Raw genomic sequence first — 23,434 nt, forward strand, 5'->3', positions numbered from 1 at the left:
TTCTGTGTTTGTAGAAGACCCTGATCTAAGTGTTGAAGGAGTCATTGCTCTGCATGCAGAAGGCAGAGAGTGGGGATTAGTGGTCAGGGTTTCGAGTCAGAGGGAGATGGTCACTCTGTTTACATTGAGTGATGGTGTGTGCAAATGGGGAAACAGCAGCAGCTCCAGCACACTTCCAGCACAGCACTGAGATGGAACAACATATCCCTCTCCTTTCTTCTCTTCCCACCTCTTGGCCCCAGGCTGGGCTGTGTGTACAGATTGAGGGTTTGCTCTCTTGTGAGACTTTGGATGCTCATCAGGAGCAGTAACTGTCCCCTGTATGTAAAGATGCAAAGAGTCCAAGTACTGCATGAACGTTTTGGTCTTGTTTTTGGTTTTAGGGTTTTTTTTTTGTCATTTTTCTCAGAAAGCTAAATTCTCCCTGGAGCTTTCCAGGAGGGCTCCCACCCCTTTGTCCAAGAGCCAGGGTTGTTTTGGTATGAGAGTTGTTTCAGTGGCTGCTTTTGCCAGGGAACCTCGATGGAATTTGAGTTTTCTGAAGGCTGTGCAAGGCAAAACTGAATAAATAAGTTTTTCAAACAGCTGCAGGAATTAACGCTCACAGTTGATAATGTGCTGGAGAGTGCAAGCACTGCTCTGCAGAGGGGCTCCTGCCTGCTACTGGCAGAAGGAGCTGTAAGGAGGGTATATGTTGCAGACACCACTTGAGCTATCTGCTGGTCTCTCTCTACAGACACTAGTTTCAGGGGAGTTGGCATTTGAGGTTAGGACATCTTTAGCCCTAGTTTTCATTTCTCTGTCAGACAGAATGCAGTCAATAAGAGATGCTTCTCTTGTTTCACTCTAATAAAAAAAAGAGAAGTCTTGTTTTGGCTTCAAAAGCCATATTTACTCAAAACTTTGAAGTGTGTAGGGCTGTGAGTGTGTTGGGATTGAGCTCTCTTTCCTAATGCCTCCCTGGAACCCCAGTGAAGATGGGCAGGCAGTGGTTTGCCCCATGAGGCTGGTACTAGTGCTCCTGCCTTCTCTGCTGTGTCTGGAGCCCAGTGCCCAGCCTAGGCAGGGCTTAGCAGTAGATACCTTCCATGTCCTGCCTCTAAAACCTCTGCTTGCCTCTACTCTGCTCTTATCCACAGGCAAATAGTAACTGTTGCCATCTGAAAGCCCTGTTGCTTCTCCCACCCAAGCAGGGTGGGGTGCAGCAGTTCTCACTGTAGAGAAGGAAAGGATTCACCAAGACACTGTGTCCTGCCTGTGGGCTGATGTTGTGACGTCTTTGAAGCCAATTCTGGCACTTCCCTCTTCACCCAGAGTCTTCTGCCCAGCACATCCCTTACCTGGTGCTTTCTCTGTCCCCAGATTTCAACCCCAATTCCCACTGGCCTGGGTGCTGCCTGGTGCCCAGCACTGCAGAGCAGCCAGTGTTCTTTCCTGCTGAGCCCTTTCAGCTTGCTTTATTTATTCTGTCCAACCCTTAGCCTTTCTGTCTCATCATGCTGCCCCTAAATTTGACTGAGGCTGCTTTTTGTGCACCAGCTGCAGCTTCCTTCCCCAAACTATCATTCTTCTAGTTTTACTTCCTTGTCTCCCATCCCTTGGGCCAAAACGATTAGTTCTGCTCTTCTTTATGGTCTAGTTTCTTGAAAATACAAAGGACCACATCACCCATCAGCTGCTTTTTGCCAGGATGTTTTGGCTGGTGAGGGCTTGGCAGGACTGCCAAGCTCAGGCCCCTCTTGGGAACTGGCTCCACAGGCTCCAGGCAGGGGTAAATGGTTGTTTTGACAGCTGAGTGCTGTCAAAAGAGACACAGAGAGCATTTTGCTCTTCATCAAGTGGTGGACTGTAATGTTCTAAAGTTTGGTGTTTACCAATACAGAAAATGTGATGATTATCTTTATTAAGGGCTTGGAAATTCCTTGTTTTGTAGCTGCTGCTGGGACTGGCTGTTTTAAGGGTGTTTTAGTAGTGTTGGGAGGATTTGGCAGGGCTCTGTGGGATATATGGGAGTGACTCTGGCCTTTGCTTCTTGTTGCACAGGTATGCCTTGCTGAGGAAGTCAAAAGAAAGACAAGCCCTGGACGGCCTCAATAACTTGAACTACTTTCCAAACGTCACGTATGACGCCTTGTATAAGAACATCACTGTTAACCTGACACCAGAGCTGGCTCTGGTGACTGAATATTAAGAGGAAAAAATAACTGTTCTGCCCTTCACCAAGAAAGCACCATGCTAGACTTTCTATTCCAAGGGTTATTGAGGACAAGCAACACTTTGTCTAATGAAGGATCACAGTATTTTGGAGAATAAGGCTGAAAGTGCACGCACAAATTGCCCTGGCTGTACCAATCCAGCCCAATACTCGTGCAGAGTTCAGCAGTCTTTCTTTTTTCCACCACTTGCTTTCTGGGTTTCAGGATGATTCAACCTGCTGCTCTTGTCTCCACATTCCTCTTCCAGCAATCTCCAGCACCAGGACTCACCTCGGACACACTTTCTCCTCCAGGAACTGGCTCAGCTGAGGAACTCTGGCTTCTCAACAGTGAACATTGGGAACAGTCTGGTCGGTAGCTGCCCTGGTGGGAGATCAAACGACTTCTGATACCATTCTTCTATCTCTGTGCGGTTTTTAAAATGACCTGCTTGAAGTATACACAACAGAATCGCTTCTTAAAGAAGTGTAAGTGTGTAAATATGCTGTGTAAATCGCCCCTTTTAATTTTTCTCCTATGGCTCAAATCCAAGCTAGAGGTTTACATATGGTCACTCATTTTAGTCCTGAATTCTGTAAACACTTTTTGTGTGCATCGTTGTACTTGTGCAAGGTGTTCCCTTTTAAGCCAGTGAGACCGCTTGCATGATTTAAGCTGTGCCTATGCAGAAACGTTCATGGGACAGGGCCCTGAACTTTCCAGTGTAGTGGATGAGAAATACAGCTGTGTCATCGCTGATTCCAGAAGCCACAGGGATGGCTTCATACAGGGAGAGCAAGGAACTAGGAGTATTTACAGGAAAAACTCCCCTTTCAGTCACCTTTGCAACGTGATGTACAAATGAATCCAAAAGCCATACAGAATCCCTCGCCTGTTGCGTGCTCTGCTGATGGCAGGTGTGAGCTTGGCAGATTGCTTGAGAGCTCCCTCCCTTCCACACTGCTGCAGGAAGCACGGTCCCCAGGCTGTCCTTGGGATGGGGCAGCTGGCTGCACTGCCCCAAGCCTGCCCTGGACCGGCAGCACCCTGATGCCACTTCTCTAAGGTGACAGTATGGTTTAGGAGGCTGTTTTATTCTGTATTCATTGTGTAAATCTGGCAGCACACCAAACTGCTGTTAAGTCAGAACTAGGTAGTTCACTTGGTTATCACCACTGGCACCTGGTGGCACTTGCACAAGTCCAGCTGGTGGGACAGGGTAGTGAGAGAAATGAAGGACGTGTGAAGCATGACGGGAACCAGAGAGCTTGGTCTGATGCCCCACCAGAATGGGAGGGCTCCCTCCCTTTGCCCATCTGCTGTCCCCTCCTTTCCGCAGCCGCTGTGGGCAGGGCTGGGTTCAGGGCTCTCCCCACCCCCACTGACACCCAACCCAGTCCTTACACAGCTCCTACACAGTCACTTTTACTGGACCTCTCTGACTTAAAAGAAAATACATTGGGGGTTGCTTTTTGATTTGTATTTATACATAACAGTGGTGGGTACTTAACCTCCAAAGTGCTTTAACTTTCTTTTTATTGTGGTGTTTGCCTTTGGTTTCCTTAACTTCTCATGGTTTACATTGTTTTCTCCGTTCTGTGGACGTATGATCCCCATACACTTCTGTTGTGGGTGTGACTGCCCAGGGCATTCCTAACCTGTATCCAGAAAATGTTAGTTTAGAAAACATGAGTTCATGTTGTGTAGATCTTATCGGCCAGTATGAGAGGACAGCGAGCCTGCCCTTGAAAAGCGCTGATAAGTTTGGAACTTAGGTTTAAAGTCTTTGAACTTACATGTGCTTTAAACTCGCTTTCCAAGGGGATTCAGCCAGGTTATTTATAGGCAGAGGTGAGGATTTGCTTCTTACGGCGCATTATAGCAATAAAAACTTCTGCTTCTGAATCTCAGTCTCTGATTCACGTGGACCCTTTTCAGTTGAACCCGTGTCGCCCTGCCCTCCTTTTTGTTCATCTTGAGACCTTGCTAGAAACCTGTCGTTTAATGGTGCTTCAAACAAGGAATGTATTTCAACTGCTCCGAGTTCACACCCCTGGGAATCATGCATGTGTGTGTGAGTAGGTGTTAAACTACCTTAGGGATCCTCAGCCTTCGATGTGTACCTGACACCCATCGCACCTGTACTGAACAAAAAGACATTACCTCTGCCCAGAAATGCACTCTGTTTGGCACAAAAGGGTCCACCCACCCCCACCCCCAGCAGCATCCCTCTTCATAGTTCCTTTGTTCTAATCATGGAAATTTTTTTTCCCTTTTAAAAATGTGGAATATCTGAAAATGTGCACTGTTAATCTTATCAGCTATGTCAAATACTGTATAGTAAATGTAACTTTTAAAAACATACTGTCAAGCGCATGTGCTGTTATGGTGTAAAAATTCTTGTAGTAAGGAGAACTTGTACATATTCTGGCAGCTGAAATTCAACAAGGCCACTTGTTCACCCTTTCATGACAACACTGGTCAGCCCTGCCAGAGGGCAGGTCCTGTTCAATGCTGATTTCTTTTTTAAATGAGCCATGTGGGTTTTATTTGCAAAACTATTGACGGTTCGTTATCTGTAAAGCTCTGCTGCTCTGAGGAAGATACTGTCTGAGCAACAGCCGCAAGCTTTGGGTTGCTCACCATCAGAAATGGCTTTAAACTCTGAAGTAGCTTTCCATCATCATGGCTTTTGAGCTTACAGTTATGTTTTTAAGAGGTGCCAGGGGGACATTTTTGCACTGAAGACTAGTGTTTTAAAACACATACACTTCTCAGCAAAGCAATCCTTTGTGTCATTACATTTATTTACCCATGTGTTTGTACATTTTTGTATTTGTTAATTTATGAATGATTTTTTCAGTAAAAAATACATATTCAAGAACAAAAATTGGAGTGGTTGCTTCTTTTTGGTTGGAGGTGAGATCTGTAGACCCAGAGGGCTAAGTGCTTATGAGAGCCCACGGAGAAGGGTGAGCCCAAGGTGCTAAAAGCTGCTTAGGTATTATTTCTCACTTGGGCTGGACTTGCTGCCCAGAAGTGAACTGAGTGTGTGTTCTCCATGAACTTACTCTATACATGGCCTTTCTTCCAAGCACCTGATGGAGGGGCTGGCTACCTTGAGGGAGGTGGGTTTAGGAAGATACTTGGCTGAAGGTGGTGCAGAGCTTGGAGATGTTAATGGCACAGATTGGTAATTATTTTTTTTCCTCAACAAACCCAGGCAGGCAGGCAGCTTCCTTCCAGCAGCTTTAAAATATCTCTCCTGCTCTGCAGTGTACAGGCATGCTAGAATAAATAGCTGGCAGCCCCCGGTTGTTCCAGACCTTGCCTTTATTTAGCTCTGAGTCTTCTGGGAAGCTTCTTCCCACCCACGGTGCTTGGCTGGAGCCTGTGGGGTGGCAGGCTTCTTCCAGCCACTGCCACCCGACTGGGGATGATGGCTTCACCTCCCACTGTGCCTGCAGCAGTGATGATTCAGAGCCTATCTCGCTCCTGGTTGTGCACTCCCTGGCCTTGGTTTGGGGGGGATCCCTGCAGCCACGTCCCTTCACAGGTACCCCAGTTGTGGGGGTTTCATTGCCTGCATCTTCCCTGCTGCAGCTGGGTTCAGCCAGGGCTGGAGATGTGCATGCAGAAATTCGGGGTTGCCCCTGTAACAAGAAGGGCAGGGAAGCCCATGGCCCATGTTCCAGGTATGTGTGTGGGACACACCTCCTCACCACCCTGGCTGAAGAGAGAACTGGGAGCAACCCCCCCCTTTTTGTATGGGCTGCGCTGGGAGTGCTCAGAAAAGGAGCCCTGTGAGGGACGGGCTTGGCAGCTCCACTCCGCACAGCCACTGCTGCCAACCAGCAGCTGCAGAGCCAGGCTTTGCTCCAGAGCAGCCCACAGCTGCAGGGGAAGAGGGCTCCCTGCTCAAGCAGGGAAATAGCTCAGCCTTCTGTGCTTCAAAATCCTTAAGCTTTCCTGTAGAGCACAATAAAAATCCCACTCACCAAAGGATGAATAATTGGTTTCCTCCCAGTTTTTTACCCCTTCAGCTCCAAGTGGCACAATAAGTCTACCCAGGATGGCCTGGTCTGGGAACTGGAGCCAAAAATGTGTTGGGGCACATGTGGCTACAGGACATCCCTGCCTGCCTGGGGAGCACTGTCCAGGGAATGAGACCTGGTGGAAAGGCTGGGCAGGAGCTGGGGGCAGGGTTTTCTTTCCTCTTCATGTGCATTTTTAGGGCACTCCCCATCCCCAGCTGGCATGGGCACTGATAAGGCCTGGGGATCCGCAGGAGTGCTGGTCCCTGCACTGCAGTGACCACGAGGTGGAAATGTGAGGCTAGTGATGCTTTGCATCCACTCCTTCCCCTTCAGAGCACCTGCTCTAGAAATCAGTCTTTTCCAGAACATCTGCAAAACCTATAATGAGTTTTTCCTGAAAAGATTCGTGCAGCCTGCCAGGGGCAGCAGACCAGGAACGGCTGCACCCATGTAACCAAAGACAAGGTTATGAAAATGATGTGGTCCCTCTTGCCAGGCAGATGGAGATGAGTTACTCCCATATGTGAATGGGGCTGGTGAGCGCTGACAGCATCTCCTGAGCCCTCTTCGGGTTGCCAGCAAACAGGAGTGCTTCCTCAGATATAAAATGGTGAGACACCTTGCAAAAAGTGCTTCACCACAGGCCCAAAGTGAGCTACAGCAGTGCCCCGTGACCTGCTGCTGGAACCAGGCTGATCCTCTCTACCCTGCTCTGCCCCAGGAGGTGTTGGGGACAGGCAGCACCTCCCTGAGAGTGTCAAAGTAAAACCAATGGCCTCAGTGCAGTCCATGCAGCCACCTCTCAGCCCTGCTGCAATTTGCATTTGTCCACAAGACACTCTGGGAATCTGAGTTGGGGGGCTGGTAAAACCATCCTTGTACTGACTAGGAATCACTCCTAGGCACCCAGACTCCTGCCTCCCCACTCTCATCCTGACACACCTGTCCCTCTGATTACATTAAAGCAGCTAATTGCATTATCGAGGTGATGGCCCAGGATCCATCACAGGCTACATGTGTGCCAGGGGCTTTGTTATCAATAACAGTGTGTCCAGCCCATGGCTGAGACCTAATCCCTGAGCCTGAGCTGAGATCTTCATTTGACAAAGTAAATTCATTCATAATTCAGAGCTGCCTCTGTAGCTGGAAACTTTTCATAGGCCTGGAGATGCCACAGCCCCTGGCAGCCAGCCCCAGGATAGAGGGGTGCTGGAATATGCTGTCATTAACAGAGCTTGATTCCATTGGGCTTTAGAGCCCATGCAGAGGGTCAAATGGGCCAGGGTTGAGGTTTACAGCAGCTTGAGGGTTATTTGAACACAGGTCAGCTTTTTTCCCTGAGCGAGTCTCTGCCAAGCTGCTCGCTTTGCCTCGCTGCTGGAGGCATTGAAGTCCAACAGAGGCAGTGACAGAACCTGCCAGCTGCACCCCAGCTACAGAGGGTGTGCAGGGTGCCTGGATCTGCAGCCCATGGTCTCCCAGCCAAACCAGTTAATCAGACCCAGGGAGGAGGAAAAGCTTCAGAAGCACAGCTCAACCCCGAAACAACCCGCAGGGAGGGGGAGGGCAGCAGCTCCCAAGCCCCTTCGCCCAGCTGCTGCCCTCATTTCGACAGGCTGCGGCTAAGGCAGGTGCTGTGGGGCCGGGAAGAGTATCCGTGTCCCACAGATCGCACCCTGCCCGGGGGGAGATGGGCGATGGTGCAGAGCCCCACAGGACCTTGTCCCTTCGCCCTGGCCAGCCACTTCGGCGCAGGACGCTGATGGGGATGAAGGCACCGGGGTGGGCAGCGGTTGTGCGCGGGCGGGGGCGGCTCCGGGCCCCCAGAGAGGCCCGTGGATGCTCAGCTGAGGGCTCAGGAGATGTTCTGCGAGCAGCTGAGCCGACCAGCCCGCTCCGGGGCACCAAGTTGGGCTCCCGCAGCCCAACTGCCAGCGAGGGGCGAGCCCCAGCCCCCCCAGCTCGGGGCTGGGAGCACGGGGCCGTGACGCGGGGAGGGGCGGCGGCGCCGCGCGGTCCCAGCGCCCCATCTGGCGGCGGCGCGGAGCCGCGCGGACCCCCCGGAGCCCCCGGAGCCACGTCCCGCCCCTCAGGCGCAACTGCGGGGCCACCGGCAGCGGGGCCACCGGCAGCTGGGCCGCCCGCGCTCCCCTTGGGCGCCCGGGAGAGCCCCCGGCCGGCAGCCGCACAAGGGTCTTTCCCCCCGGAGCCCCCGGAGCGGGTTGGGCACCCGCTCCCGCCTGGGCTCTGCGCGGCAGCCGGGCGCCGCGGCGGGCTCGTACCGAGCGGGCTGGAGCTGTGTGGTGGGAACGGGTGAGCTGGAAGAGAGGAAAGAAAGAAAGAAAAGCAGAGAAAGGCCAGGACGAGAGGCTGTCCGGGGTGCGAGGGGATGGGATGACGGTGCCGTGGGATCTTTGTCCATTCCCAGGAGCAAAAGCGTCCAGCCCGGCACCCCCGCAGTTTGCTGATCCGGATGATGATGTGGGGTGGACAAAAGAAAAAATAGCCTGGGTGAAAAGCTGGGTCCACCTCCTGCAAGAGGGGGAGAACGGCCAGGTTTTCCAGGGGTGTTTAAAAACGCAGAGTGAAAGCCAAGCCCCAGTCTCGAAGTGCCCGAGGAGGCTGAGCTACTGCAGCTGTTGGCTCTCGCTTCCTTGGCACGAGGTAAACGGCTGGTGTTGAAGATGCTCCCCAGCACCTGGGTGATAATTTCCCCACTTCTGTTGCAGGGTTACTTACTACCAGGAGGAAAGAATTGTAACTGATTTCCAATTGCTGAGTTGCTTTATACTGCACATTGCCTGGCCGTGGGAACCTCCCCTTGGCACTGCCCCTCTGCTGGGCAGAACTGGGGGAGCTGCTGTGGATTTTCTTGTCCCAGGACCAAAAGCAGGGAAAGAGTTGAAGAGAAACCTGTGTCCTCAAATTCAGATATGATGTTTCATGGTCATGCTATTTTACTCTCCTATTTGATCCTTTTCTCTATTAATACTTACCAACATAATGTTTTTCTTCCTTTAAAGTCAAAGCTTTGCTTTAAAGAAAAAAAGTTTTGTTTGTTTTTTTTTAAAGCTTGGGCATTTTTCAGCTCCCCCTTTCCTCCTTCCCTGCCTGTTTTGGCCCAAACTGCAGTCTGATTTTAATGCAATATATTATTATGTAGAAACATCAGATAAACCTGCCTAGCTCTAATGCTCCTGAAACAGAGAGCTGCGAGGTCTTCCTAATGCCAGATGGACACGGGGAGGTGAAGCCACTTTTCCTTCCCAGGGATGGGCTTAGAAGCCCAAGTGCTCATGCAGCTGCTTCTGCAGTAAGGCACTAGTCCCAGCATCCCTGCTCTCTGTGGGAGACTCGGTGAGGCTGGGTCACCCTGCCCTGCTCATCACAGCAACTTTTGCAGCTGCTTGCCTTTGTGTTCCTTCTGACACCAGCACAGGAGCGCTCCTTCCTCTGAATTCTGGAGTTCAGCATCACCCTCAGTGCTTCTAGGAATTGCTGGGGCACTCCTGGCCCTCAGCCCCCCAGCAGAGATCTGGCCAAGCCTAGAAAGGAGCCAAGGTTTCCCTGCACTCTGAGGCTTTGTTTGCATAAAATGTTTTGCTTTCAGAGGGAGAGAGTGGTGAGCTGTGTTCTCTGTGTCCATACAGTCTCTGCAGAGGGTCTGAGCACATTTGTTATGGTCCAGCTGCCTGCACAGGAGGAGGTTGGGATGTAGGTTGGGGCAATCTGGGAAGGCATTTGGAAAAGGAGACATGTATATCCCATGAGCCAATCTTGACAGTTTTCTTCTCCTGTGAGAAGTCCTCAGGGAATAGAATGTCCCTTGGAAAACCAAGGAGTCTTGAAGGCTTAACTCAGTCATCCCTGCTCCCAAGCCCTGTGCAAGCCAATGCAGCAGCTGCTCTCCTGGAAGCATCTCTTGCTCCGGCTCCAGGAGCACTGGGTCCCACCAGGTGCAGTTTAGGATGCAGTGAATATTTAAACATGCTGCTGGATTCCTTTCAAGTACTGTCTCCTCTGGAGACACTGCAGTCCATGTTGTTCTTAAGTATACACAAATATCACAAAGTCTGACAGTGGTTTATGTTGGCGGATTCCCGCTGCCTTCGTGTCTCTATCTTGTGTAAGTTGGATGATGTGAATTAGTTCTTTGGGTTTTTCATGTTCTTATTTGGTAAACTTGGGTTCGTGTTTTGGGAAACTCACCCCAGTGCTCCAGCATGATCTGTGGGTATAAATCTACTTTGAATTAATGCTCATTGCCAACATTTTTCAGACTAGATACTGAATGTGAGAGGTTTTTAGTTAATATAAACCAGAGTCAATTTATGATGACAAAATGTTGCTAGATGTGTTGGGAAAAAACAGTCTCCTGAAATGTTTGGTTAAAGTCAAGCTAAAATCTGGAATTTTGTTCTGTCTTTGGTGGATTTCCAAAGCCCTGCTGCAGCAGGTCATTTGTCACCAGCTGCCTTTGCCAGCTCCTAGTTGTGTGTCAGGGTGAGGATGGAAACTGGTATTTTCAGACAGCCTTTGGCAATGAGTGTTAGGTAGGGAGCTAGTTAATCTCAGCTGGTCTCTTTTGGTTTGGGGTTTTCTTTGGGTTTGGGGTTTTGTTTGGTTTGGGTTTTTTTTTTGCTTTAAGATGCCTTCAGTGGAAAATGTGTTCATGAATATTTCACTTGAAATGAAACTAAAAGTGCAGAGCTCTAAGCATGATGCTGTACTTCATCTAGCAACTTTCTCACACTTGACTGATGCACTTATGAATGCAGCCAGGATGGGCTGTGAAGACTGCAGCACCTTCAGGGTCAGTGAATGGCTTTTGCTCCTGAGCTGAAGGTTGCTGAACCTTTTCTGTCCCCTGACACATGATGGTTAAAGTCACTGGTATGTTTTGCAGCCTGAGGGACTGGAGATCCAGCTGCTGCCCAGAAATGCTCAGGTCCATGTTTCTGCTTAGCAGTGTCTGTCTGTGTCCCATGACCACGTGGTTTGGCTGCTGAGCACATGAAGGCAGCTCTTGCTCTGTGAAAATGTCTTCTAGTGCTGACAACCTGTTGACACATGGATATTTGACTTTGTTATATGTTCATTCCCAAATAAGTTGGCTAGAATGGGAACACTGGCCCACCTGGCACTGTGCCCTCTGTATCAGCCTGTTTCAGCCCAGTCCCACTTGCAGAGCAGGTTGGTGGAGAGCACTGATGCTCTGTGGGGAGAGGAGGGACGTTGCTAAAAGTTTTGGAGATGTTTGTGGGTTTTTTTTTAACCAACCTGGTATGTTGTGGAGTTTTTTTAACCAGGAGTCCAAAAGGGAGTAGAAATGAGAGTCACAAGAGCCACTGAACAGCAAAATGTTGATGTATCAGATGGAGATGTCCACAGAGTCAAGACTTCACACTGTGCATTTAAAACAATGCAATCATTTTCAACTGTTTTCTCTCTTCAGGTAGAGTTGGGTATCTGACATGGTCTGGCAATGATGGAGAAAACTGTAGTGGTCCTCCTTCTCAGGCTGAAGACTGGACACATCTATGAGGAGGTTGGGAAAGTGGAGCTGGTTTGATGCCACGCCTGTGCCATTGACAGTGCTGGGGACAGGTGGACTGTGCAGCTGCTCTCCCCCTTGGACTGGGGCTGTAGGCTGATGGCCCAGTAGGATGTTGGAGATAACGACTCCCAAGTGGCTTTGCCTCTTCCCAGATGGGAGATGTGCATCAGCAAGGTCAGAGCAGAGCTGTGGCCCAGGTAGGATGAGGGAACCTCTGACCCAGGCTCGAATGGCAAGCACGGCTCTCAGGTGTCGCTGTTTGTGGGATTAGTGGGGTCTAACACATGCAGATATTTTAAATGCTAGCAGCTTCTCTAAGGTGGAGCAGCATGTGGGTGAACCTGGAAGTCTCCTTTATTCCCACTGGTGGGAATTTGCCTTTCCTCTCTTCTCCCTCTTCCGGGAGCTGCACCTCTGCAGAGGCACCGAGTGTGGCAATAGATGGCACTGCTGGGATGGGCTGGAGCCTCTGCCCTCTGTGCAGTGGCCCGAAGGGCACTGCTCAGCTGAGGGGACTGCGCAGGGCTGGGGACCAGGGCTGGCTCCGGGCATCCATGGCCGCATTGGTCTGGGCTTGGTGTCCGACCTGCATATACATAAATTGGATAAATCTGATGCAAACTGGCTGCAGCAAGACTGCATTCCTAGCTGAATTTCTGCTGCAGTGAGACTTTGTCAGTTCCTGCATTTCTGCTTGTTTCCCTGCAGCAGAGGAGGAGGCTGTCAGCATCAAAGAGCATCTCTGCAAACTTCTGTCTGAAAAGCCAGAGCAGTGAAGTAGCAGGGAGTGGGAGCAGGAGAAGAGCTGTGGTGCAGAGCAGTGATGCTGCCACTCTGAGCCTTGCAGGTAGACCTGCTTTGCTGGGCAGAGGTGAACGTGCGTTGTCCCTTGATGCCACCAGGTTCAGCTGCAGCCTCACCCCGATCTGGGCTGCAAACCTCTCCTTCTCTTTCACCTCCCTGGGTTCTGATCACCTGGCTGTTTTAACCCAAGTATTCCTCTAATTTTCATTGAAATCCTGTAATTTATGTGCCTCCAGGCACACAAACCCCATGGAAGAGACCCATAGTGACTGGGAGCTGTTAAGTGGCCTGGGGCAGAGCAGCCCAGCATCCATGTGCAGACCTGTGCCGTGCAGCAGCCCATGCAGGTAAATGCTGCTTTCACAGTGCTCAGTTGGGCTCTCGGGACTCAGCAGCTTAAGGTAAAAATCCAGGGATGTCAAAATAATGACTGTTGGGTGCTTTTGATTTACTTCCTGGAGGTGGCAAGTGGCAGAGCTTTATTTTGGGCTGCAATCCCTTCTGTGGATGTTTCTGCTTGCAGCAGGGCTGAGATTCCCCCTCTGCTGCCCTTGTCCAGGCCTGACCCAGGCCCCCACAAAGCAGCTGAGAAGCTCCCTCTGAACCAGAGAGGAGCTATTGCCTTCAGTGTCTTCCTAAAGACAGCAATTACACCCTTTGAAATCATCTGCACTATGGTTATCTGCCTTTGTAATATCCCCCATTGCCAGTGAGAACCTGCTTTAAGACAGGCACTGAGCAGGTTGATTCTGCTTCCTATGGGCTCTCTAGCACTTTGTTCCTTTTCAGTTTGATCTCAGCAAATGCATCTTCTCTGAGGACTCTGTGCTGCATGGGGGACTGAAAGGTGCTCTCATCACAAGACAGATTTGCTTGGCTCATTCACAGCCCAGGCAGTTTGCTAGGTGTAAACCACAGGCAGATGAAAACTGCTTTATTTCTTCTAACACACAACCAAGGCAGCTTGCTTCAAACACAGATAATTGAAGGACCACGTGCATTTGTAAATGCCTACATTTTAATTAAAAAGCAACCCCCTCCTTGAAAATTTAGGCAGCTAAAGTGGGATTGTGCTTACCAAAAGGGAATGAATTATTTATATGATAAACTCTGCTCTTTAAATTACTTGGGTTTAATGTACTGCATAGGCACTCTGTATTGACAACAGCGCTATTTTGCTTCCACTTAATCATCACAACTTATCTATCTATCTATCTATCTATCTATCTATCTATCTATCTATCTATCTATCTATCTATCTATTAACTAGAACAAAAATCCCTAACACTGGCTGATCTGGTACTTCTCTGCTGTGCTTGCTGATGGACTGTGCTCCCACCCAGTTTCTGCTGTAAAGAGGTTGTTTCTGCTGTAAAGAGGTTGTTTCACACGGGATGTTGGCCTTTGTCACCCTGGTGGTTCTGAGGCTGATTTGTGCTCTGCTTTTTGTGCTTTATGGGGGCTCTGCTGGTTCCGATTCTTCTACTCACTGTTTTAATAACTAACTCCTCTAGGGTGTTTATTTTTAGGGTAATGTAGGCCCTGTGGTTTTTTGGCTTCTCCTGTTCCTCCTGAAGTATATGGCAGCCGTGGCAGCAGTTCAAGATGAATTAGAAAAAGAAAGTAGAAGCAGAGGGCAAGCTGCAGAGACAATACATGGATGCAGGCAGGAAGTGGTGGACAACACAGCTGGTGCACCTCTTCTACGTATTTAGGTTACCAGTAACTCTGAGCTTCACTTCCCTAGAATTCAACTTACCAGAAAAAAAAACCCAACACAACTTTTGGACACCTTAGGAGACGGTGTTGAAGGAGACTGGGTGCCTAAAGCAGATGTGCTGCCCTGTGCCTGTGGTTTTTGGCCATAGCACTCCGCCCATGGTGGTGTCGCTGCACACAGAGCTGATGTGGGGTGGAAGGTGAAGAGAAATGTGTGAACATTTTCAAGAGAAAAAGTGAGAGCAAAGAGCCATCCTCTCCTGAGAAGTGTTCACACATGCTGTGTGCTCCCCATAGCAGCTGTAGGGGTCTCCCAGCCCCCCTTCTGCACCGTGGGTGCAGCACGGATGCAGCTTGCCCCTTCCCCAGCTCATCTAAGCCACGGTGGTGTAAGCTGTCTGCCCCTGCTCACTGCTGCAAAGCAGGAGGTTTTCAATAGAGCTGGGTAGAAGCAAACCTTAGGGCTTTGATTTAATTTATTTTTCCTTCCTGTTTGGAATCAGACTGCAAAGTTACCAAAGTTATTTTGGATAAGATCAGTCACTGCTTTCTTGGCCTTCATTTTAATTTTCACCCACACACCCCCCCCCCCCCCCTTTCATTTTCCTCTGTTTCAACTACTAGTTGGGGGGAGGGGTTGTGTGGGGTGTGTGTGTGCGTGTGTGCACACACTTTGTATTTGTCATTCAAATCAGTTGGAATTCAAGCTGCCCTGGTGCTCAGCAGCCTCCCTGCTGGGATTGCTGTGTCACTGGTAATGTGGTATTACACCCTATTAGTAACTGCACACTATTCAGATGCACAGGGATGCTGTGTGCTGTCTCCTGACTTATTTTCCACAGTCTCTTAGTAAGCAAAGGAGTCTTGTCTCTTGGTAAGATGTAATGAGTTGCAGTTACATCTGGAACAGGCAAGACTCTCTAGCAGGAGCAGCTTACTAAATTCGGAATTGGGCTGCAGGGAAAGTGTTATTGCTTGTCCTGGTTTTGGCTGAGATACAGTTAATTTTCTCACTAGCAGATAGTACAGTGCTGTGGTTTAGATTTAGGATGAGAATAACAAGTGTAATGTTGATAACACACTGATGTTTAGCTGTTGGTGGGGAGTTGTAGCATCCACACTAAGACAAGGACTTTGGAGCTTCCCTCGCTCTGCCAGGTCCACAAGAAGCTGGAGAGAGCACAGCCAGGGCAGCTGACCCAGACAGGGATATTCTCTGCCATATAACATCATACTCCACATGCAACTGGGGAGACCTGCTGGGAGGCAGATTCACTGCTCAGAAATTGACTGGGATTTGGGTTTTTTGTTTTATTTTTATTTTATTTTCTGTGTGCGTTGAGCAATTGCATTTGTGCATCACTTGTTTTGTTATTTCTGTTGTTATTCCCGTCCTTGGTTAAGACAGTTATTAAACTGTCTTCATCTCAACCCATGAGTTGTTTTTCCAGTCTGCTGCCCATCCCCTTGGGAGAGGGGAGAGGGGTGAGTGAGCCATTGCTTGCAGGTTACCGGCTGGGGTTAAACCAGGACATCGCATTACAGCCATTTCTAAGTGCTGGGTCCTGTCAGATAGATTAATAAATTGTTAGTTTAAGGTAAAAGGACATCAGCTGTGAGGAAATGGAGCTGAGACCTGTGAATGCCTGTGGCTGCTGGGGACACTGAGCTTCCAGGCTGGGGTGGCGATGAAAAGCCAAGCTGAAAATTGCTGAGTGAGTGCACAAAGTGAGGTGGTTCCAGGGGTGACACTGAAAGCCTTAGCTGCCTTCTGAAATACCAGACCTAAATCTAGTCACTACAGTCAAGGAGCTGATTGTTGTAAACAGCTGCTGAGGCACATGTGACATCACTGTGCAATTGCAATGCACACGTGAGTTTCTCATAGGAAAATCACAGCTATGCATGGCAGGAAGGAACATGAAGACCATCTTCCTGTACCAAGCCAAGATCAGTATGTCTGGATCATCCCTGACAGATGCTTGAGCACCTTTTTCTTGAAAGTCTTAATGATGTCTCCACCCTCCCATCTCCTTGGGCAATCTACCACAGAGCTTTACTATACTTCTGCTTTGAAAGGTTTTCCCAACAGCCATCCTCATTCTCCCATCCTATTACTTCCTGATTCTCAGCAGATATGAAAAGCAACTCATTGCTCACAGGAACCTTTTATGAATGGAAAATGGTTACCCCCATCTCAGCTCTGCCTCTATTTTCACGAGTTAATTGACCCATTTCCCTGTCTCTCATTAGAGGCTGTTTTCTGCATCTCTGGTCACTCCTACTACTGTCATCTGGGCTCTTGCCAGTTTGGGCCTGTCTTTCTTGATGAACAGTGCCCAAACTTGGATGAAGGACTCCAGGCAGAGCTTTAGCAATAGGGCAGAATGTTTACTTCATGTGTCTCACATACAAGTTTTCTGTGAATTCCAGCTTGATAGCGGGGGGGGGGGGGGGGGGAGCAACCAATGTCCTGGAGGCCGTTATGATTTGGCCATGGTGGAGATGAGGATCATATAAGTACATAAATGGATGCCTGGATGAAATGTCAGACAAAGGAAATAGGTTGTGGAAGTGGCACTTTGAGGGATAAACTGCTGCTAGTGTATGTGTGAGCTGCAGGTCTGCCCTGCTGAGGACCAGTGGTGGGTGTGGATGGAAGCATTGATTCCCACCCTGCTGGGATGCCCCCTGTGAGCACCTTGCCCACATCAGGAGACATGTGGTTGTTCCCCCTGGGGACACACCAGATGGGTTTTGTCATTCTGGTGGGTCCTACCCTCTGCTCCTACTCCCTCCATCAGTGGAGAAGGTCTGAGCCTTTCTGCTGCTTGACTTGGCTTCCAGTGCTTGTATCTGTGGGCATATTTATTGAAGCTGTTCATCTCGTTTGTTTTTCACTTGTGGAGGAAAAAGGTCTCTGTGAAAAGATGAGTTGCATTTTTTTTTCTCCCCTTCAGCCCAAGTGTTAGGCAGAGTGCTGCAGAACTGAGATGGCAGGGATGCGTTCCGAGGAGTCTGCAGTGGTGGCTGGAATTCCCGTTGCCATAACAACCCGTGCAGGCCTGGAATATACAACCGGTTTTACCCATAGCCCCTCTCTGTCCTTCCTTCTGTAACACAGCAGCAAATGGGCTTTGCTTCCTTCTTGCTGCTACCCGTTTAAAGTCTGAAAGGTCAGAAATGGGGCCACCTCTACAGCAGTGGAAACCCTGGTAAGTGGAGTGTGTAAGGTCAAGAAACCCAGTAACAATGGGTTTGATGGTCCCACTCCATTCAGAGCTCCAGTGTGTGGGCTCCAAATGCTGGTTTAGCTCAGTGAAAATCCTCTGACAGACTGGACTGGAAGAAAAAATCCCCTAGCAAGAATGGAAACATTAAACTGCTGAAGCAGCTGCTTCCTTGCTCCGTGTGGCTCTAGCCATGGTGGGTGGGAAGGGACATTGCTGCTTCAGGCTGGGCGTGGAGTAGAGCTGGGCAGGAATGAGGACAAACCATGCCAGAGCATCATATATGTCACATCAAGCTTGTTCTGCACCAGGACTTCAAGCTGCAGGAGGGTAGATTTAGATTAGATATTCAGAAAAAAAATTCTTCTTTATGAGGGTGGTGGGGCCCCAGCACAGGCTGCCCACTGACGTGGAAGCCCCCCTCCCTGGATGTCTCTAAGACTGAGCTGGATGAGGGTTTGGGCAACCTGGTATAGGGGAGGGTGTCTCTGCCCATGGCAGGGCGGGTAGAACTAGATGATCTAAGGTCCTGTCCAACCCAGGCCATGCCGTGCCAAGTATTCTGCTCTGTGATGTCATTTTCCAAAGGAAAACTGCACTGATGGAGCCACCCTGGTTTTGTGAGCTGACATACTTATTTTTTGTTTCTTTGCAAACACTGTCCAAAACACTGTCCCCTGCAGAGTCTCCCCTCCTGTGACCCCTGCTGCTGTTCCCATGAGCGTCAGGAGACTGCAAAGGATCAATGGCCATGCCCTGCATGCAAAGCATGAGCTGGCTGCACTGTAAACAGATGAAAGCTGTGACAGGACATTGTTGTCTTTCAGGAACTTAAATACAGCAGGTTTCTCAATGCAGACAATACCAAGAAATATTTCTAGGAGGGAAGAGAAAGGCTTAGTACTGCAGCGTGCCACGAGGAGCAAGAGCATGTGTGTTGGCCTGCAGTCCATAGCATCAAGCAGCAAGCATGCAGCAAGGCTGCAGAGTGTAGCTCTCCTCCCCAGCGTGCTGCTGGTGATGGTGATGCTAATGGACCCAGCTGAAGACCCTTACCTCAGGAAAAAAATCACCAGGTAGAAAATTCACTGACTGCCTTTGGCATCTCCAGTGTAAGATTGCACAGCAAAACCATCTTTTAAATTTAGGTTTGCTCCTCCATGAACGGTGTAGATGCTTTTAGAAATCCATATTTATCTTTTTTAATTAAATATGGGGGTTTATAGATCAAGAAGAGTCTCAAACCACAGAAATTTACTGGTGCAATAGAGTGGGAGAGGTCCCAGGATCCTGACAGCCCTGTAGTGCCAGTTCATTCTTTTAGTGGGGTTAGTGTAATTTTATTCTCTTTGTTATATTAGAAGGATATTTGGATTGCAAAATCAAGAAGCTGATTGATATGAAATGCTAAAATTAAGGTATTCCAAAAAAATCCTCTTGCTAGTCTTTCAGAGAGGTGCAATTTGCAAATGTCAGAATCCTTTATTTGTTTCTTTTCCAGTAACAGTCTCATCCTTGTCAATGTTGTGTACTTCCCACCCCCCTCATCTGGTCATTGAAAAAAGCTAACATTTCTGAAATGGCCTTTGATCCCTCCTAGAGACCAAGAAATGACATGGGAAATTCCAACCTGAGCAGTTTTAATTCCAGCCAAATTACAAATACCTCAATACAGAATAACTTGGGTGGGTCAAGCAATTCTCTTTCAAATGCAGTTACAGAAGGCAGCTCTTCTGAATTGACTGATTTATAATTTTAGATTTATTTTCCTCCCATTGACCTCTTCTGAATTGGAGTTGAAAGATGTAAGGTCACAAATCCCAGGGTTTAACAAGGAAAGGTTCTGCTTTGGGAAGTTACATCCAGAAAAGGATGTCAGGGGTCAATATAAGTTAAAAATTCAGTAAACCAGCAAGGGCTTGCCTTCCATCAGCTGGTCATCTTCTTCCTCTCTGTCTGTCTGTTAGGAGTTGTTGCTGTGCTGCTTTGTAACCCAACTAATGTATTGCCTGTTGGGTTGAAAAACTGGTAGAAAAAAATTAACTCAAAAATACCACCTCTGTACATCAGTTTTGTGGCTGTGAGACTGCACCTTTCATGCTGAGTGTCTGAGGGTACTGGGGGGTTCTCCAGCATGCTGTACAGTCATTTCAAGTAACTAAACACTAGATGGACTCAAAGAGAACTGCATCCTGGAGGCATATTTCAAGGGAAAACATAGCTGCCAGAATCTACAGGATGTAACTTTCAATGAAGTTTGCACATTCATCCATTTTCTTGCAAATCCTTGGGTAGATGGGAACTAAATATAGCTAATGGACTCATGAGCTCAAGTACACAAAATGCTGGGCTTTTATTTCTACCAAGTGAGCCCCAGGGTCTGGGCAGAGAGTTGATGTTTCTTGACAGCAATGTAACAAGTAAGAACTGAGAGAAGATGCTCTGGAGTGACTCAGCATCACGACTGTATGTATAAAGTGCATTAGTGCAATATTTAGCCACTGGAAAAAAGGCTCAGTTGGAGTTTGTGCTCCCAGCCCCGTGAGTGGTGGCCCAGAAGACCTGCACACAGCTCAGCCCAGCAGGAGATGCTCAGATGGGTGTTTGTGAGACACTGCGTTTGTATTGGTGCTCCCCAGTGGCTGGAGCTGCTGTCCACAACCTGCTTGGCTGTAGTCTCTTCTCACAGCACCAGAGAGGTGCTGTCCCCTGCAGCTTTCTCCTGACAGAGCACTTCTTTTTGAAGCAAGGAAGAGGCAGCTGGCTTTATGACCGTCTATTCCAGACATGAGCAGTCACAGCCAAGCAGAACTTCCCAGTGCCTTTGGTAAGCCTGGTAGTATCTAGCAAGAAAGAACTGAAAGACTAGGGTTTGCTTTACCTGGAACTGCTGATGTTTATATGCACTCTCCAGCAAGGCACTGACTGGAAAGCACCTCTCCAAAACTGCAGCTTTCCTGCTGCTTAATGCCAAGACAGCCTCCTGCTCTCTTTTGGGGGTGCTCCTTCAAGGTCTGTAAAGAATGCATTTAAACCTGAAAACTGCAAGCAGGGCAAAGGATTTGCTTGTATCTACAAGGTCACCCTCCTAAAATGTGCTTTAGTCCATACCAGGACTGGAGCATCACATTTCTCCTGATCAAGCAAATGGTTAGGAGATTCAGTCTCAGGTTGCACTGCTAAGACTTCTAAAGCAAACCACTGAAGTTCCTGGGATGGTTCCCATGACACCGTTACTTGTTTCTACTTGTTCCTACCCTGACTAATCTTTTCCACAGGTAAACTCTTGTTGTAGTCAATTTATCATTAAAAAAACATTTCTTGAACTGGTCTTGGTTTACTAAATTAAAACCCACAAAGCTGGATGCTTTAAGAATAGAGACTTTGAGACCTGTTGTTCACATAGTTGGTGCTGACTTTACAGCAAGAAGAGTAAAGTAAGAGATGGTGCACATCATCTCTGCAAGGTGAAGCTACGTTCTGCAGTGGGAAAGAAAGTGACACTCAGAACAGTGTTTGAATGTCCCACGCTCTGTGCTCTGGGACTGACAGGGGGGCTTGTACCTGTGCAACGTTATTGTAGATCTTTGCATGGCTGCAGTATGACACACTCCTAAGCTTAAAGGACTCACTGAGGGACCCATCAGAGGCCAATGTCATCTCAGCAGCCCTAGAGAAGAGGTGGAGAAGAGCTGCTGGCACCCTGTGCTGGGAAGCAGAACAGCTGAGCCATCCTTGATTATTACTGAAGCTTCAAGCAATTGTGGTTTTTATTACAGAATAAAATGCTTACATTTATTACCCAGAAGAAACTATGCAAGCTCAAAAATTGTGCTTTATACAACGCATTTTTATTGAATTCCCTTGTTTGCAGTGTTTCCAGGGGCTATTAACTGCTTTAACTGCAAAAGCAGCTGCTGCGACCCTGGACATTTGCTCTTGGAGGTGGGATATCCCCTGCACCCCCCTAAGCCTGGGATTCACTCAGGCCACAACAGCCTGAACTGCTGCCATCCATCTCCCTTCCTTCTTTCCTTTGAGAGGAGGATTTATTGAGATTATACTTGTGTTGTCCTTGGTAATCAGAAGAGCTGAATTGTTGCTTGGTTTCCCCAAGCCTCCCCTGCACAGCCCTTCTCCTATCAAAGGGACTAGTCTGGGCAAGGCAGGCAAAGATCCAGACTTGAGAGGGAGGTTTTGATGTGCTGCTGAGCAGAGATGTTTAACTAACCTCCTGTACCAATTCTGATGAAGAACCATCCTCAATTTTTATGTGTGATAGAGACTGAGGAGCAGCCATTTGTGAGACATCCAGGTAAGTGCTGGGATGGGCCTGGCTCACTCACCTCTGGTCTTCCAGTGCAAGACAATATAGGAACAGGGTGAGGGAGTTGGAAAAAACTGGAGACAACATTTCCACCTGTTTTATGTTCCCCCAGTGCACACGGTGATACAGGAGGTGTGTGAGGGGTGGGTAACCCCCTCACTCCTTCCAGCAAGCAAGAAATGGCCTCCAAGCAGAGACAGCACATGCAGAGGACCTGCTCTGGGTTGGGATTGAAGGGAAGAGGGATCAGCTGCCAGGCCAGAGGATGTCAGTCCTTCCAGCTGTGGTGTATGGGCTAAGCTTGAACTTGAAAGGCTGTCAAAGGATTTTGGAGAACAATTGTGAAACACTGAAATGGATGCTTGCTCTTCAAACATGACAGAAGGTGAGAACTTTGTAAGTTTGCTGGGATTTCCTGATTTACTGGTGCATAATTGCTCAAATTAAGGACTTTTAAAATTTTGCATTATGTTGGCTGGGTTGTTAATATTTAATATATGGAAAAAGACAAAGGTAGATAACTAACAACTGTCATACAATAAAAATCTCTATTATGATAATCCTGAGGAATCTTTGCTATTGCCATTCAGCCACTGGAATAGCAGAACATAAATGCAAGACCCCTCTGCTGCCTTCCTTCCTTGACTGATAGTGAGGTCACTAAAGCAAGCCTCCAGCCCTTCAGGGGCTAATAAACGTGCAGTTGCTGAATAACACAGCAAGTCAGATTGCTTTACAGAGCTCAGTGCTTAAAGCTAAATGTTAGATAACTTGTTATAGGTGGCTGGTTTTCCCTTGGTTCAGTCCTGCCTGAACAGGACAAGCCAGGAGGATGAAACATCCCTCCAGCCCAAGCGTAGGGCACAAGGGATGGTGGAGTCCTGATGCCACTGGTCTCCCCAGGATGGGGAGGGACCTGGGGCCCCAAGTATTTGACCTATGATATTGAAAGGTAGGAGCAAATTAATTTTTCAAGTAATTTTGCAAATTTCCTAGCAGATGGGGTACAGGGGCAAAGTGTTCCATTGGGGACTATTTATTCCTCAACCAACAGAAAGAAAAACGTGTATTTTTTCCTTCCTGAAGTAAATGTGAACAAAAGAGACCCAGGAGGTAATGTGTGACACGCATCACCACCTCAGGGAATAGGCTGATGCTTCCAGAGCTTTCAGTCAGTCCCTCAGACTCCTCCTCACTGAGATGAGAGGAAAGCTGGGAAGAGGAGCCGCACAGGGTGTGTGCTTGTGGTCAGTGAGCACCAAAAGGAGCCCTAATAGAGATGCAGAAGGAAATGCACATCCTGGGAAGGGCAGAAAGCTGGAGCCAAGGGAGGGGGTGGCTTTGTGGGAACCTGAACCAGAAACTTCTCCGATAAGCAATTTGCACTGGCATGTTTCCTGCCCTTTTCCTGAAGGCAAAAGGAACCCGAGGCTGACTAAGCACCTAGAGCTGTTTGCAGAGCAGTGCCAGGCGAGCAATGATGCAGATCAGGTCTGACTGTCCTCAAGACAGCAAGAAGAGGGAAGCCTCCCAGCAACAGGGGCACTCTGGGCACTCCTGGGACT

At 48.6% G+C, this 23,434-nt stretch overlaps 1 protein-coding gene across 1 annotated transcript in view; it reads left to right on the forward strand.

Annotated features, from left to right (window-relative positions):
• Positions 1–2,191, forward strand: part of B4GALT5 (beta-1,4-galactosyltransferase 5) — a gene marked incomplete at both ends in the record, with an annotated part of 31,664 nt that extends 29,473 nt beyond the window's left edge. The window contains one exon of the mRNA XM_084271772.1: positions 2,044–2,191. Within this exon, the coding sequence (XP_084127898.1) occupies positions 2,044–2,191 (148 nt within the window). The remainder of the gene's footprint in view (positions 1–2,043) is intronic.
• Between the last annotated feature and the right edge of the window lie 21,243 nt (positions 2,192–23,434).

This window comes from Gallinula chloropus (genome assembly GCF_964237585.1).
Source record: "Gallinula chloropus genome assembly, chromosome: 16".
Classification (NCBI taxonomy): domain Eukaryota; kingdom Metazoa; phylum Chordata; class Aves; order Gruiformes; family Rallidae; genus Gallinula; species Gallinula chloropus.